Source organism: Equus caballus, chromosome 5, assembly GCF_041296265.1.
Source record: "Equus caballus isolate H_3958 breed thoroughbred chromosome 5, TB-T2T, whole genome shotgun sequence".
In the NCBI taxonomy this organism is placed as follows: domain Eukaryota; kingdom Metazoa; phylum Chordata; class Mammalia; order Perissodactyla; family Equidae; genus Equus; species Equus caballus.
Window position 1 is genome coordinate 36,893,377 of NC_091688.1, and position 13,116 is coordinate 36,906,492.

Sequence of the window (13,116 nt, forward strand, 5' to 3'; positions counted from 1 at the left end):
TTTATTATCCCCACTAAGTGAAAATAATCCAGTTTGGGACCAGGTTGGAAACTTAAGAATAACTGGTGGCTCTGTACCCTGTGCAGGAAGTCAATTAAATTCCTGTCTTTAAACCAGTTTTTGTTTTCTTTTCTCTAGGTTTCATCTTTCACTCTTATTGAATGTTCTTTCTGTATAACCATTGTTTATCAGCACACAACATGCTCTATCTACTCGTGACTGCATCTCATGGGAGGTAGAAGAGATCTGGCAAAATCTTAAATGGAGGCAGTCAATAATCAGTAGACGGGACAGGATTTTATAGAAGGAGAGAGAAAAAATATGAGGACACTTAAGGCTGAAAAAAGGCAGCTGAGAGAGAATGTGCTCAATGCCTATAAAAGTCCTGTAAGATTAAAATAGAAGGCTGAAAAGATAAATGAAATAATAAATTAAAATTTGCACATGAGTATTAAGGAAAATGAGAGCTATACAGTGGGCAGATATGCTCTTTCACAAGTATTTCCTTAGTACCACTCTGTAGGAGATGAGAAATGACTGATGTGACGTGGTAGAATGGTATGTGATTCCCTTGGCCATTCTTGAATCTGTTTCCTCTCCTTGACTGTCAACATAGAAAGGAGACTTAATCTGCGTACCTCTCTGAAACATCTATTTCGTGGAACTAACTGACTTTTGGAAGGTTAAATTTCACTTATTCCTAAAGCAGAGCTCTCTGTAATATCCCTGACTGACAGTCAGTCACTTTGTGTTCTTTGAATGATAGTGATAGATAACTCACTACCCCATAAGACAGCTCATTCTGCACTTAAATGGCTTTGATCATTAAATCATTCTTATTTCTAGTAAATTCAAAGTGATTGTTGTGTTACTTTCACCCAGAACTTCTGAAGTTCCATCAGAAACAACATCCAATAATTTCTCAGCCTCTCTTCTACCTGAGTGCCTTAAATAATTGAAGGTGGCCATCTTGATACATGGTCTTTTTAAAAATCAGGACTGGAAGTTAGCTTTTTGTGATGAAAAGTAATTTTACCTTTGACCTGGGGGACTCAAGCCAGATTATACAGCTGCATTATGGTGGCATTGGTGAGGGGCCAGCATGCCATCTACCCATCCATCCATTCATCCATTCAGTAAATATCCTTTGAGTTCCTAATAGGTTTATGTTCTGGTAATACAACAGGGAGTTAAATCCAAATTTATAAAATATATTATATAATATAAATATAATAAAATATATATATATTTATAAAATTTATAAAATATAGAGCTTATACTCTAATTCAGGAGGTAGATATTTTTCTTAAAAGCAAATTAATGGATATAATAAACTGAGGTAAGTGCTCTGACAGAAAGGAAGATGATCCATCAACAGTGCATGCCAAGAAATCCTAACAAAAGCCAGAAATTGGAGTTAGTGCTGGTCAGATGAGGCTTCTCTGGAGAAATGATCCTTGAGCTAAGCTCTGAGAAATGAGTAGAAGTGAAAGGTGTCTTCAGTCTGAGGGAACTCCATGTGAAAAAGGCCTTGTGGCAGAAGGTGTTGACTTACTTAAGGACTTGAAAGAAAGCCAGCATGGCTGGAGTACAAAGAATCGCCAAAGGGTGGTATGAGATGCCCTTTGAGAGAGACAATGCAGAGTCTTGTAGAATGTGATTAGAATTCTGTCTTTGTTTCAAGAGAAATCAGAAGTGATCAAAAGGTTTTAAGCAGGGGCGTGAGACCAGATTTGCAGTTTGATGTGCTCACTATGGATTTGTGTGGAAAAAAATTTAGGGGCCAGTTTGACTTTGGGGAGAACAAATATTGCTATAGGTCAGGAAGAGGGAATAGTAGTTTTGATTAGTTCCTCAAATGAAAATAGAGGGAAGTATATTGAATTGAGAGAGATTTGAGAAGTATTAAGGGTTGATGATAGACTGGAAGTGAAAGGTTAATGAGTGGGGATCATCAGGGAAGATGCTTTGGTTTCATTCAAATAATTAAGGTTAGGAGGGTGAAATATACATATATAAACATATATACACACATTACACAAATAAGTGTATCTTTTTGTACATGTATATATTACTTTTTATTGTAGTATATCACCTGTACAGAAAGTACACAAATCTTAATAACACAGATCAATAAATTATCAAAAAGTAAATACAGCTCAAGTAGAAGGACCTGCAAATAGACTACACAACTATGTACTGGGGGCTTTGGGGAGAAGAAGAAGAAAAAAAAGTAAATACAAGGAGGTAGATTTCTTAACCCCCTGAATCTGGGCATAAGCGTGTGACTTGCTTTAGCCAATGGGACACTAGTAAACATGGTGAAAGAAGAGGCTTGAAAAGTGCTTATACATTGCAGTTTGCCTTCTCTTGTTGCTGGGAACCCTTCTGGCCTCATGTGAACCAACCTTGCTTAGCCTTTAGAGGAAGAGGCACCACAAGGAGTGAGGCCCCAGTCGTGACAGTCTTCCCAGGCATCCCAGCCAAGGTCCCAGACGTATGTGTGAAGCTATCAGATCACCCAGTTTCACCTGAGCCAGCCAGGATCAGACAAACGTCTCAAGCTACAGAACTATTAGAAATAATAAATTTTTGTTGTTTTAAGCCACTAAGTTTTTGAGTGAATAATTATGCAGCAAAGGTTAACTGGTACACCTCCCTCCAGCCTTTACGCTATTATTATTATTATATATTTTACTTCGATATGTTATAAACTACATAAGACATATCATCATCATTATTGTGGTATTAAACTATCAATATTCTTTTATATTTACCTATATATTTGCCTTTCTTTAATGTTCTTCATTCTTTCTTGAAGTTCTTGCTTCTGTATATCATTTCTTGCTTCCAGCCTGAAGAATTCACTTTATTATTTCTTGCAGTAGATTTCTGATTATCATGTATTCTCCTAGAGCTTGTCTGAAAATATCGACATTTGTCCTTCAGTTTGAAGATATTTTCATTTGGTATAAAATTTGAGATTTGCAGTATTGTTCTTTCAGTGTTTTAAAGATGTCCTTATAGTATCTTCTGGCTTTCATAGTTTCTATTGAAAAATCAGCTATTGGTCTTATTGCATTTACTTTTAATGTAATGTGTCTTTTTCCCTTACTACTTTTAAGATTTTCTCTTTCTTTTTGTTTTACAGCAATTTGACTGTGACGTACTGAGTTGTTTTCTTGGTAAATTTTCTGCTTGTGGTCTTTTAAACTTCTGACATCTGTGTGTTGATGCCTTTCGTCAGTGTGGCAAACTCTCAGTCTCTATCTCCTCAAATATTGTTTCTGCACCATTCTCCCTCTCTTCTCCTTAGGGAATTCCACTCACAAACAAGACATATTGTATATGTCCTACATATTTCTTATCCTCTCTTCTGTTTTCTTTTTCCTTTGTGCTTCTGTTTATAAAATTTCCATTGACCTATTTTCCCATTAACTAATCCTGTCTTCTGCTATATTCACTCTTCTCTTCAATCCATGCAATGTATTATTAATATGAACTATTTCATTTTCATCTCTATAACATATGGTTGGTTCTTCTTTCACAGATGGCAAAGCTATGTTGAAATGGTTCATTTTTCTCACTGTTTCAAGCATCATTTCCTTTACTTTCTTTAGCATGACAGTCATAGCTATTTTAAAATCTGTGTTCACTAATTCCATAATCTTGTCATTTGTGAGTTTGCTTATATTACCTACTTTTGTTTTTGATCATTTCTCTTCTCTTTAGGAGCTAAGCTCATTGATTTTTCTCCTTTCCTGGTGTTTTCCCACTGCTTATGAATAGTTTTTCCACTTTTTGTAATTGTTTTTCATGGCAGGATTTGTTCCTAAAAAGCAAGCCCACAATTGTCAGAAGCAGAATGTCTTCATGTACCATTGTATTCCTGTACCTATATCTCTGAAGGTATTTACTCTACTGCCATGATAGTCTAGTGCACCTGCATATGTGTGTGTGCGTGTGTATGTAAGTAAAGCTCCAAAAGAGGTTTTGATTCGAGATCATTTCATTTAATTCCTGAGAGAAAATGCTAGTTAAATGTTCTCAGCCACTTATGTTCATCTCTTCTGAGTTAACATGTATTTATTTATTTTTAATCAGTTGATAAGAAATACAAAGGGAAAAAAGGAACACAGCAAGTGAAAAAGAGAAGTCAAACTGAAATGAGTCCTGGTGCCTCTGCAGCTCCCAGAAATAGTGTCGTGGAGCAACACATTGCACCAGAAGTCTCTCCTCATGTTAAGGTACAATGGGGCAAGTACAGTGGCTTGGTCTTTGTAAGAGCATCCTCTAGTCACTATTCTTGCCATTTTCCACATTGGAGCTCTCTGTTCTTTATCTCATAGAGTGCAAGTAAAGAAAGTGAGGCTATGATATGAAAAGTATGTCTAGGTAACGAAAAGAGAAATTGCTTCAGATTCATCAGATTAAATACTTATTGATAGCTCCCAGTCTCTGCCAGGCCCTGGTCACTTTAACACATTGTTGCAGGTTGGATTCTATAAGAGGAAAACTCTGGGATAGAGAGTTGTTTTCAGGAGGTATATTTTAGGGTGCTCTCAAGATTAATACCTGTGGGAGAGTGAAGTAGGAGAAGAGGGAGAATTTTAACTCCAGTGTAGTTGCGGCAAAGACTTCAGCTTAGGGGTTACAGCAAAGATCCCAAAAGGAGCTCAGGAGCTGGAAGGGCTTTCAGTGTTGTTATGATTTGGATTGAGGGGGAGGATCTGTATACACCTGTGTTGACAAGATGAGGCAGCCCTCCTCGGACAAAAGCAATTCCTGGAGAGGGTCCTAGCCTCTGAAGAATGATTACTTTGTTCCTAAAGCAGAGAAGCAGGAAACATCTGGAGGCTCACCAGAGGATTCACCACACACATGCAATTTCATTTCCTATGAAGCAGATATTGTACCATTTTATAGATGTATGAGCTATGAAAACTGATTATATGTCCTGCCTTGTCTTTGTCTAGAACAATCACTTTCTCTGGCTTGTTCTAGAACCTTGTGGAGTTGTCAGGGAGACCAGATTCAGGTATAAGTGGTGCCTTCCAGTGATCAGTAATGCAAATGTCTATTATCCATCTATGGATACATGGTACCAAAGAAAAGAAATCTTGGAGTGGACCTAAGTGAAGCTGACGTTTTCCTGAATGGGTTCAAATAGAGACTGTTGGCATTGTCCATCCAAGACCTCCTTGTGAATAGACACTTTCCTGCACTCCAGGTCCCATTAGAGATCCCACTCCAAAATTCTTACACTTACCTTATATGCCTCTGTTTTTTCTGTATTCCCCTTTGAATCTGGATGGCAAGTTGCTTTCTAAAAGTAACATTTGCTTCTAAAATGGACCACCCAAAATCTCTTATCTCTGTTACTTTGGAAAAGCACAGAGAAAAGAATTACCTATAATCCTATCCCCTAGAGAAAGCCATGTTTGATCTTGGTAAATATCTCTCCAGTCAGCTTGTGTGTGTGATTTAATTGTTTATTTATCCAATAAGAAACACATTATATATTCCATTGAGGACCTTTCCCTTTTTTGAGTCAATTATAACAGTTTATCATATTATTTCTCTAAAGCGGTTTTAATATTTATAGTATTATTTATCTGACTATACCATATTTTATTTAACCAAATTCCTATTTTTGGATATTAAATTATTTCAATTTTTTATAATTACAAATAAGAAGATGCAATTGTTTTGTATAAACCTTAGTGCATAGTTCATTATTTCTAAGGGTAAATTCATAAACATAGAATTGATTCTCCTTTTTAATTCTCCCTTTAACTCACTTGTAGGATCTCTGACATAGGTCACTCCTTTTTCTCACATTTAACTTAATCTGTAATTTTATTATGCACATGTCCATCTCTGGGAATTTGGGGAGCTCTGTGCAGGCTATTGAGCTCCCTTACTTTTATACCAGAATAAAGTGAGTATTCAAGACAGTATTAGATGGAGGAACAAGGACATCTTATGCCCTAATGTAGTGGATAGAAGAAGACAGAATCAAAGTCACCTGTTTGGCTTAGTTAGCAATGCTTTGGAGATCTGATGGGCTCTTCACATAGAGGATAAAAGCAAAGGTTCAGATCAGGGAGTCTGCCTCCAAAACCCATTTTGCTGTCTCATCTGAACACAGGACTTGAATTCTTCCCCATGCATTCTCTTTCTATCTAGATAATTCTACATCTCAAAATCTTCCTAACTCCTCTATATCTTTTCCTTTGATTCCACTATCTTTGGCTGACTTTCTGAGGTTTAACGTTGTAAGTGAAGTGAAGTTCCCTCAATAGTACCTACTTTACTCAAGCTCTTGTCTTTCTTCTGTTGTCTTCAGCCTAAGCAGAAACAGATGGTGGCCAAGCAGGAACCTATCAGGAAAGAAGGGTTGCAGAAAGGCTCTATGACAGTCATGGTGCTGAAAGCAACGAAGCCATTCGAATTTGAGACCAAAGAAGGGAAGCAAGAGATGTTTCACGCTACAGTGGCTACTGAGAGTGAATTCTTTTTTGTAAAAGTTTTCAACAAAAAGCTAAAGGATAAATTCACTCCAAAGAATATAATTATAATATCCAAATATTATTGGCACAGTCATTTCCTGGAAGTGAATAGTGTCTCACGTGTATCTGATGCCAAATCTGACCAACAAATCAGTGTCCCAAAGCACATTATCAGAAAAGCTGGTGAAACCCCAAAGATCAATAAGCTTCAAACTCAGCCCCATGGAACAATTGTGAATGGGGTGTTTGTAATCCAGAAGGTAAGTTTCTATATATAATTTTATAGTTATTAGCAAAAATAGCTTATTCTCCACTATCAGCTTGAAGAAACTTTCAAAATTATCCATTTCAAAGTCTGTTTATATAGAAAAAAACTGAAACAAACTCCAAATAACTAAAGAGCCACAGAATGTGCCAAAACTGAAATACATTGAAAGTATTTTCATTCTCAAGAAGCTGTCACATTCCTATTTCAATTTCGTTTTATCCTTGTAGCTTCTGAAAAAGAGATTACTTCATACACAAATGATGTTTGTCCTCTGGGTTATTTTTGTACTTTATATATATGATATTTAAGTGACTATTTTTGTGAATACAAAATTGCTATAATTGAGTGGTAAATCAGATTAATTTCCCTGGAAGACCAATAAATAGAGAAGGATTAAAGAATTGTGATTAAAAGAAGAAAACAGAGGAAAGAGTTAGTTTGAGGAAACTTATTAGAAGTGAGATAGAGAGCTTAATTTTTGTTTAAAGTCAAATTGATAGACGATTGTGTTTTTAAAACTTTAAGAGAAATTAATCTTGAAAATCATGCAAAATGTATTCAGTTTTTCTAAAATGCACTTCTTTCAGTTTGAAATATTAAACATTATTTTCTAGAACAAACAAAAAAGAAATGAGAAATGATAAAGTATTTTGACTCTGAGCCTCAGGGGAACTAGCCTTGTGTGACTACTTCTTCTTGTCTAGGATGGGACCTGGGGAACCACAAAGAGGGAACTTGCTGACATTTCCTCCAGGTGTCTTACCATAAGCTCTACTATCTTGGAATTAGTTGGAGGGGCACTGATAAGGAGAATCTATCCTTCTTGAAATTTCAAGCCAAAAATGACCTTGTGTAAGAAAGTCATATTCTTTACCCTAGTCATGAACCTTTAATCTGGCCATCCAATTGTGGATGCACAAATATATATTCATTTAGCCCATTACATTAAACCTAAAATACTATCAACCTTCTAGATAACTGATCAATACCCCACTCCCTTTTGACTTGGACTTGAGTGTGAGTTATTTCTTGTCCTCAATTCTTGTAGGGGAGAAAAACTTTTCCCTTCTTCCCCTCTAGGTTCTTTGGCTGGTCTAATAATTAAATTGACATAAGACAGATTAGCAGGAGAAAAACAAATTTAATTTTGTATGTATGAGAGTCCCATAAAAAATATTAGACTCAAAAAGAGCCAGGCAATTAAGGCTTATATAGAATCCTGAGCTATGAAGAAAGGGGAGGGAGTCTGGGGCTTCAAAGGGGAGGAAAACAATTCACAGAAAAATGAGGAGAACACATTTGGTAAATAGATATTTACCCTACCATGCAGACAAAGTTTTTCTTATATAAAAAGGTGTCTCTGGGAATATCTTTCTTCCTGGTACAGGTGCCCTATCTAAATTCTTTTAGGCCCTTAACAGAGAGGTAAAAAGCTTTTCGTGACTCGGCTGGGTCTTAATTGCTTTCAGCTGAAAACAATACGCATATCTAAGTGGCACAATTTGGGGTGGCTTATTCTGCTCCCCCTCATTCCTAACTCTTATTTAGACTCTTTTCTAGGTTTTGAATCATTTGCTCATATCTCTCCTGGATTTGTTGCTTTAAGTGACTCTCCTCTGTCAGGGAAGAGGAAATTTCCCCCTTAAATCTCTTGAGTTCTTGTGCTGGATTAATAACAAAATTTAACATAAGACAGATTAACGAGAGAAAAACCTATTTAATTTTGTGCACACAGGAGACCATAAAAATGATGCTAAGAGAGTGACCAAAAAGCGGGCACCTTTATATATTTTTACACAAAGAAACAATAAGTTTGTGAGGATTTTACAGGAGAAAGAAACTTAGGTTTGGATGCTTACTTAGAAAGGAATTTAAGCAGAGTTTGGATTTAGGGTAGTAAATTAGTAAAAGAGTAACAAGATTTATTTATACAGGCTCCTCGTCCTAGTATGAAGAGGATGCCTTTCGTATGGGAGATTTATTTCCCCTTTTGGGGGGGGACAGAGACAGGAAAGTCAGAGTGCCGTTTTTGTACTTGCTCAAGTAACTTTAATTCAAAATAATCAATATCCCACTGTGGCACATCTTGGAGTGGCCTGCTCTGATCCCCAACACTTCCAACTCCCGAGTCTTCTTTCCCCTGCCTCTTAGGGCTACTGGCCCTGAAGAAGCCCCATCTTCTCCATCTACCAGTTGTTGGCTCTCACCATTATCCTGTCCTCCTGAAGGAAGAGAGATTGGGACTGGAAAGATGGACACAGGAAGCAATATATTCTAAGTAAAACATAGCTGTCTCCTCTACTTGAATTTTCTAACATCTATTAGATATATACCTGCCAGTTTCAAAGCTTGATTTTTTCCATTTATATTTCTTTCTTGAGGCTGTTGCTGGCACTTCTGATGTCTGATGGGTGGTGGTGTTCCTCAGTCAAATTATCAAAGGTTAGATGTTGGTTTTGTTTTGCAGAAAACAGAACGGAGGAATCATCAGTTATTTGACCTAAGTGACAGTACAGGGAGGATGGAAGTGTTGGTGCTTGGAAAACAGAACAAAATTGAATGCGAAGAAGGGGATAAACTTCGACTTACGTTCTTTGAGCTATCAAGAACTGGAGAAAAACTACAGCTGAAATCTGGAATTCACAGTTTAGTTAAGGTGGGAACTACAAGGAGGAAATCGAAGTGTCCAAGGGGATGATATTTTGTGTTTGCTTTCAGAAAGCTGGACAGGGGCCTTTGAACAGGATATGGTGTGAAAGACCCTGATAGGTAGTACACCTGCATCTCACAAAACTTAGGAACATCACTTTTAGGAAATACAGATCCTAGATACACAATTAAGAGGACATGGGCTTCACAAGACAGAGAAACACACTGTGTTATCCACACGACCCCTCAAAGAGATCATTGGTAACACTGTAAGTCTAATGCAGACAGTTTGGCCAAAGTTGGGCAAATTATTCTGACAGACATATATAAAAGTAGACATAGACCATGTACACCTTGAAGACACATTTCACAGAGTCAATCCAGCCATCCTAGCACCCACCATAGCCCAGGGGAAAACCCTACTCCTGCCCTTTCATCACTGATTCATACCCATCCTACTACCACTACTTGGTCCCCCTTCCTATGTCTCAGCATTGTTTGCACTGACTGCTGCTCCCTTTGTAAGAATGGAGGTAGAGACTATGTGCCCTTTTTAAGTAGGAGTGTATATCTCAAGGCAGACATTATCTTCAGGACAATGATCAAGAGTAAAAACTATACTGTGAGGGAAGGAGATAATTCTATGAGAATAAAAGAAAGGTGCACTTTAGAAGGACAGAGTCACTATGAGCAGAGGAGGAATAACTGATTAGCTGCATCTCAGGCTATATATCTTTTTTCTCCATCCAGGTTATTAAGGCAAAAAAACTGAAATGAAAGGATCAATTGAGATCAAGCAGTTTAAAGAACATTTAATTGAAGAATATCTGAGACAGTATCTTCAACCAGATTGTAAGCAACCTGAGAGCAGCAGTATACGGACTCTGTCCTCTCATCCCCTAAATTAGTCAAGATGGGATGATTGCTGGATAAACAATTCCAAGGTGTTAACATATTGTCGCCATATAGGTTTATTTCTCATTCATTGCAGTCATGTTTAGTTTGGGGTAAGGATAGGGTTCTGCTTCATGTAGATGTTCAAGGATGTTATAGATGTTCAACCTCTGTTGAATGAATAAAATGGTTAATGGAAAATATGTAATATATGTAGTTACACAAGTCAATACACTAAGGGTATAAATAACCAAATTCACAGGAGAAAAAATATGAAAAGCTTGTAACATGAAAAGATTGTCAACTTCACTAATAATATGAGACACAGTTAAACAATGAGTAGGACTCTACTTCTACCGAGAATGCAGAAAATGAGAAAGAGTCTTGTTCCCATGCTTACAACAACAAAAGATAGCCAGATGATCTGCAAAATCACAACTTTTTCTGAAGCCATCTGAGGGCTGAGGCTGCAGTGAGTATCTAATTAAAATATCTAAGAAGGGAAACCTCCAAAGAGAGAAAAGATGAAAGCACTTGTTCATTTGGGGGCAGATGATAGATACTAGATACCCCACAAGATAGAAGAATTCAGCTAAAATTTTTAATGAATTGCTCAAGGTTGACCTTGAAAGTGTAGAACAATAGGAAGCCTCAACGACAAGGAGAATTTGCAACTGCTTGAAGGCACTTCTCATTGGATCTCATTGGATGATCATGATAAAGATTAGGGACAGGCATGGAAGAGGGAAAGATTAGCCACTATGGGAAAGACGTGAAGCCCTTCCTGAATCCTTCCCTGCAGAAAAAAAAAAAAAGATTTCTGGGGGAAGAGAAGCAAATTCTGCCATTTTCCTATATCAGCAGAGAGGGACAAGATCAGAGGTAAAAATCTCACCCCTAAGACTCAGGGACACAGTGCCTGCCAAAGACAGGCTGAACCAGGAAAACAGAGAACTCGCCCATTACTCTTCCTGCAACCTGCTCTTACCACCAGGCTAAACAAGCACCAAATAGCAAGTCCCAACATTTAACTGCTGGCAGATGGTCAAGAGCATGTAAAAAAGCATTTTATTAGGTTCAGATGTAAAAGGAATACAAAGTTGATGGTGTAGCACTAGAGGAATTTTAAGCATGTGGTGCACTGAGAGTAAATAAAAACAACAAATGTCAAACCCAGATCTACTCCTGTGGAAATGAATTCAACCACCAGAGTAAAGTCATAGCAAAAAACAATCCCTGTTCATTTCCAGGCATAAATACTATTTACCTCAATCTCTACTTTCACAGATGGCTTTCAATAAAAATTGCAAGACATACAGAGAAATTCTGTCAAGAGACAAATCAATCAAAAGAACCAAAGTCAGTTATGGTATAGGTGATGGAACTTTCAGATGGGATATTTACAATAGATGGACAACATGCATCCTCAGATGGACAATTTCAGTAGGAAAAGGAAACTAAGAGAATGAATGAAATGGAAATGCTAGAAATGAAAACCATGGTTACACAGATGAAGAATGCCTTTAACCAGATCATTGGTAGACTTGACACAGCACATGAAAGAGTGAATGAACTACAGATACTACAGATAGTAATAATAGAAATTATTCAAATGGAAACCAAAAAAATGAAAAAAAAAAAACATAGCATATCTAAGAGACATGGGACAATATGAAGCAGTTTAAAGTATCTCTAATCGGAATCCCAGAAAGAGAAGATACAGAGAATGAGGCATTATGAATATTTGAAAAGAGATGAAGGCAAAGAATTTCTCAAAACTAATAGCAGAGTCTGAATTACCACAGATCCAAGAATCACAGAGAACACAAGAGAATAATAATAATGAAATAATGATAATAAGCCACACACACACTTAGGTATGTCATATTCAAACTTCTAAAAGGCAAAAGATGAAGTTGGAAACTTGAAGGCAGCCAGAGAGAAAAAAGACACATATACACATGTACAGACAGCAGATTTACAGCAGACTTCTTGTCAGAAACTACTTAAGCCAGAAGACTATGGATTAACATCTTTAAAGTTCCGAAAGAAGAAGACAATTTTCAAACCAGAATTCTAAACCCAGAAAATAGTCAAACATGGAAGAGAAGTAGACATTTTTCAGACCAACAAAAACTGAAATAATTTGTTCATAGTGGAACTTGAATTAAAATAAATGTTAAAGGAAATGTTTTAGGCAAAGCAATATAATAACATACAGAAATTTAAAACTATACAAAGAAAAGAAGTACAGTAAAATAAAGGTAATATAACATTTATGTTTTCTTATTTTTAAGTGTTCTAGAAGACAACTGATCTTCAAAAAGAGGGGTAGGCAAAATTGTTCTGTAAAGGACCAAATAGTATGTATTTTAAGCTGTGTGGGCCACGTTACAGATGCTGACCTTTGCACTGGCTAGAAAAACAGCCATAGACAATCCGCAAATGAATGAGTGTGTTTGCATTCCAATAAAACTGTATTATGGGCACTTAAATTTCAATTTTATATATATTTTTTTATGTCACACAATATTCTTCTGATTTTTTTCTCAAACATTAAAAAGATGTAAAAATCGTTCTTAGCTTCTGGGCTGTACAAAAACAGGCAATGGGCTGGACTTGCCCCATGGGCCATAGTTTCCAATCCCTAGTCTGAAGCAAAAATATTAACAATGTATTGTATGTTTATAGAGTAAATAAAAGTAAAGCATTTGACAATAATAGCACAAAATACAGGAGGAAGGAATTAGGATTATACTCTTGGAGAGTCCTTATACAACGTGTCAAGCAGCA

General features: G+C 36.7%; 1 protein-coding gene across 12 annotated transcripts in view; it reads left to right on the forward strand.

The window, feature by feature from the left end:
- AIM2 (absent in melanoma 2) overlaps window positions 1-13,116 on the forward strand; it is a 57,903-nt gene that overhangs the window by 42,243 nt on the left and 2,544 nt on the right. For 3 of the 12 annotated variants that reach the window (XR_011438669.1, XR_011438668.1, XR_011438667.1), the window contains 4 exons: window positions 4,105-4,247; window positions 6,350-6,772; window positions 9,228-9,436; window positions 10,180-10,524. Coding sequence is in view for 8 of the 12 variants with exons in the window: in XM_070266960.1 (XP_070123061.1) it covers window positions 4,105-4,247; window positions 6,350-6,772; window positions 9,248-9,436; window positions 10,180-10,206 (782 nt within the window). In the remaining 4 variants the exon portion in view is untranslated. Of the gene's footprint in view, window positions 1-4,104; window positions 4,248-6,349; window positions 6,773-9,227; window positions 9,437-10,179; window positions 12,819-13,116 lie in introns of those variants that run through there. The other 9 variants (XM_070266959.1, XM_014739800.3, XM_023640922.2 and 6 more) reach the window with 4 other exon arrangements.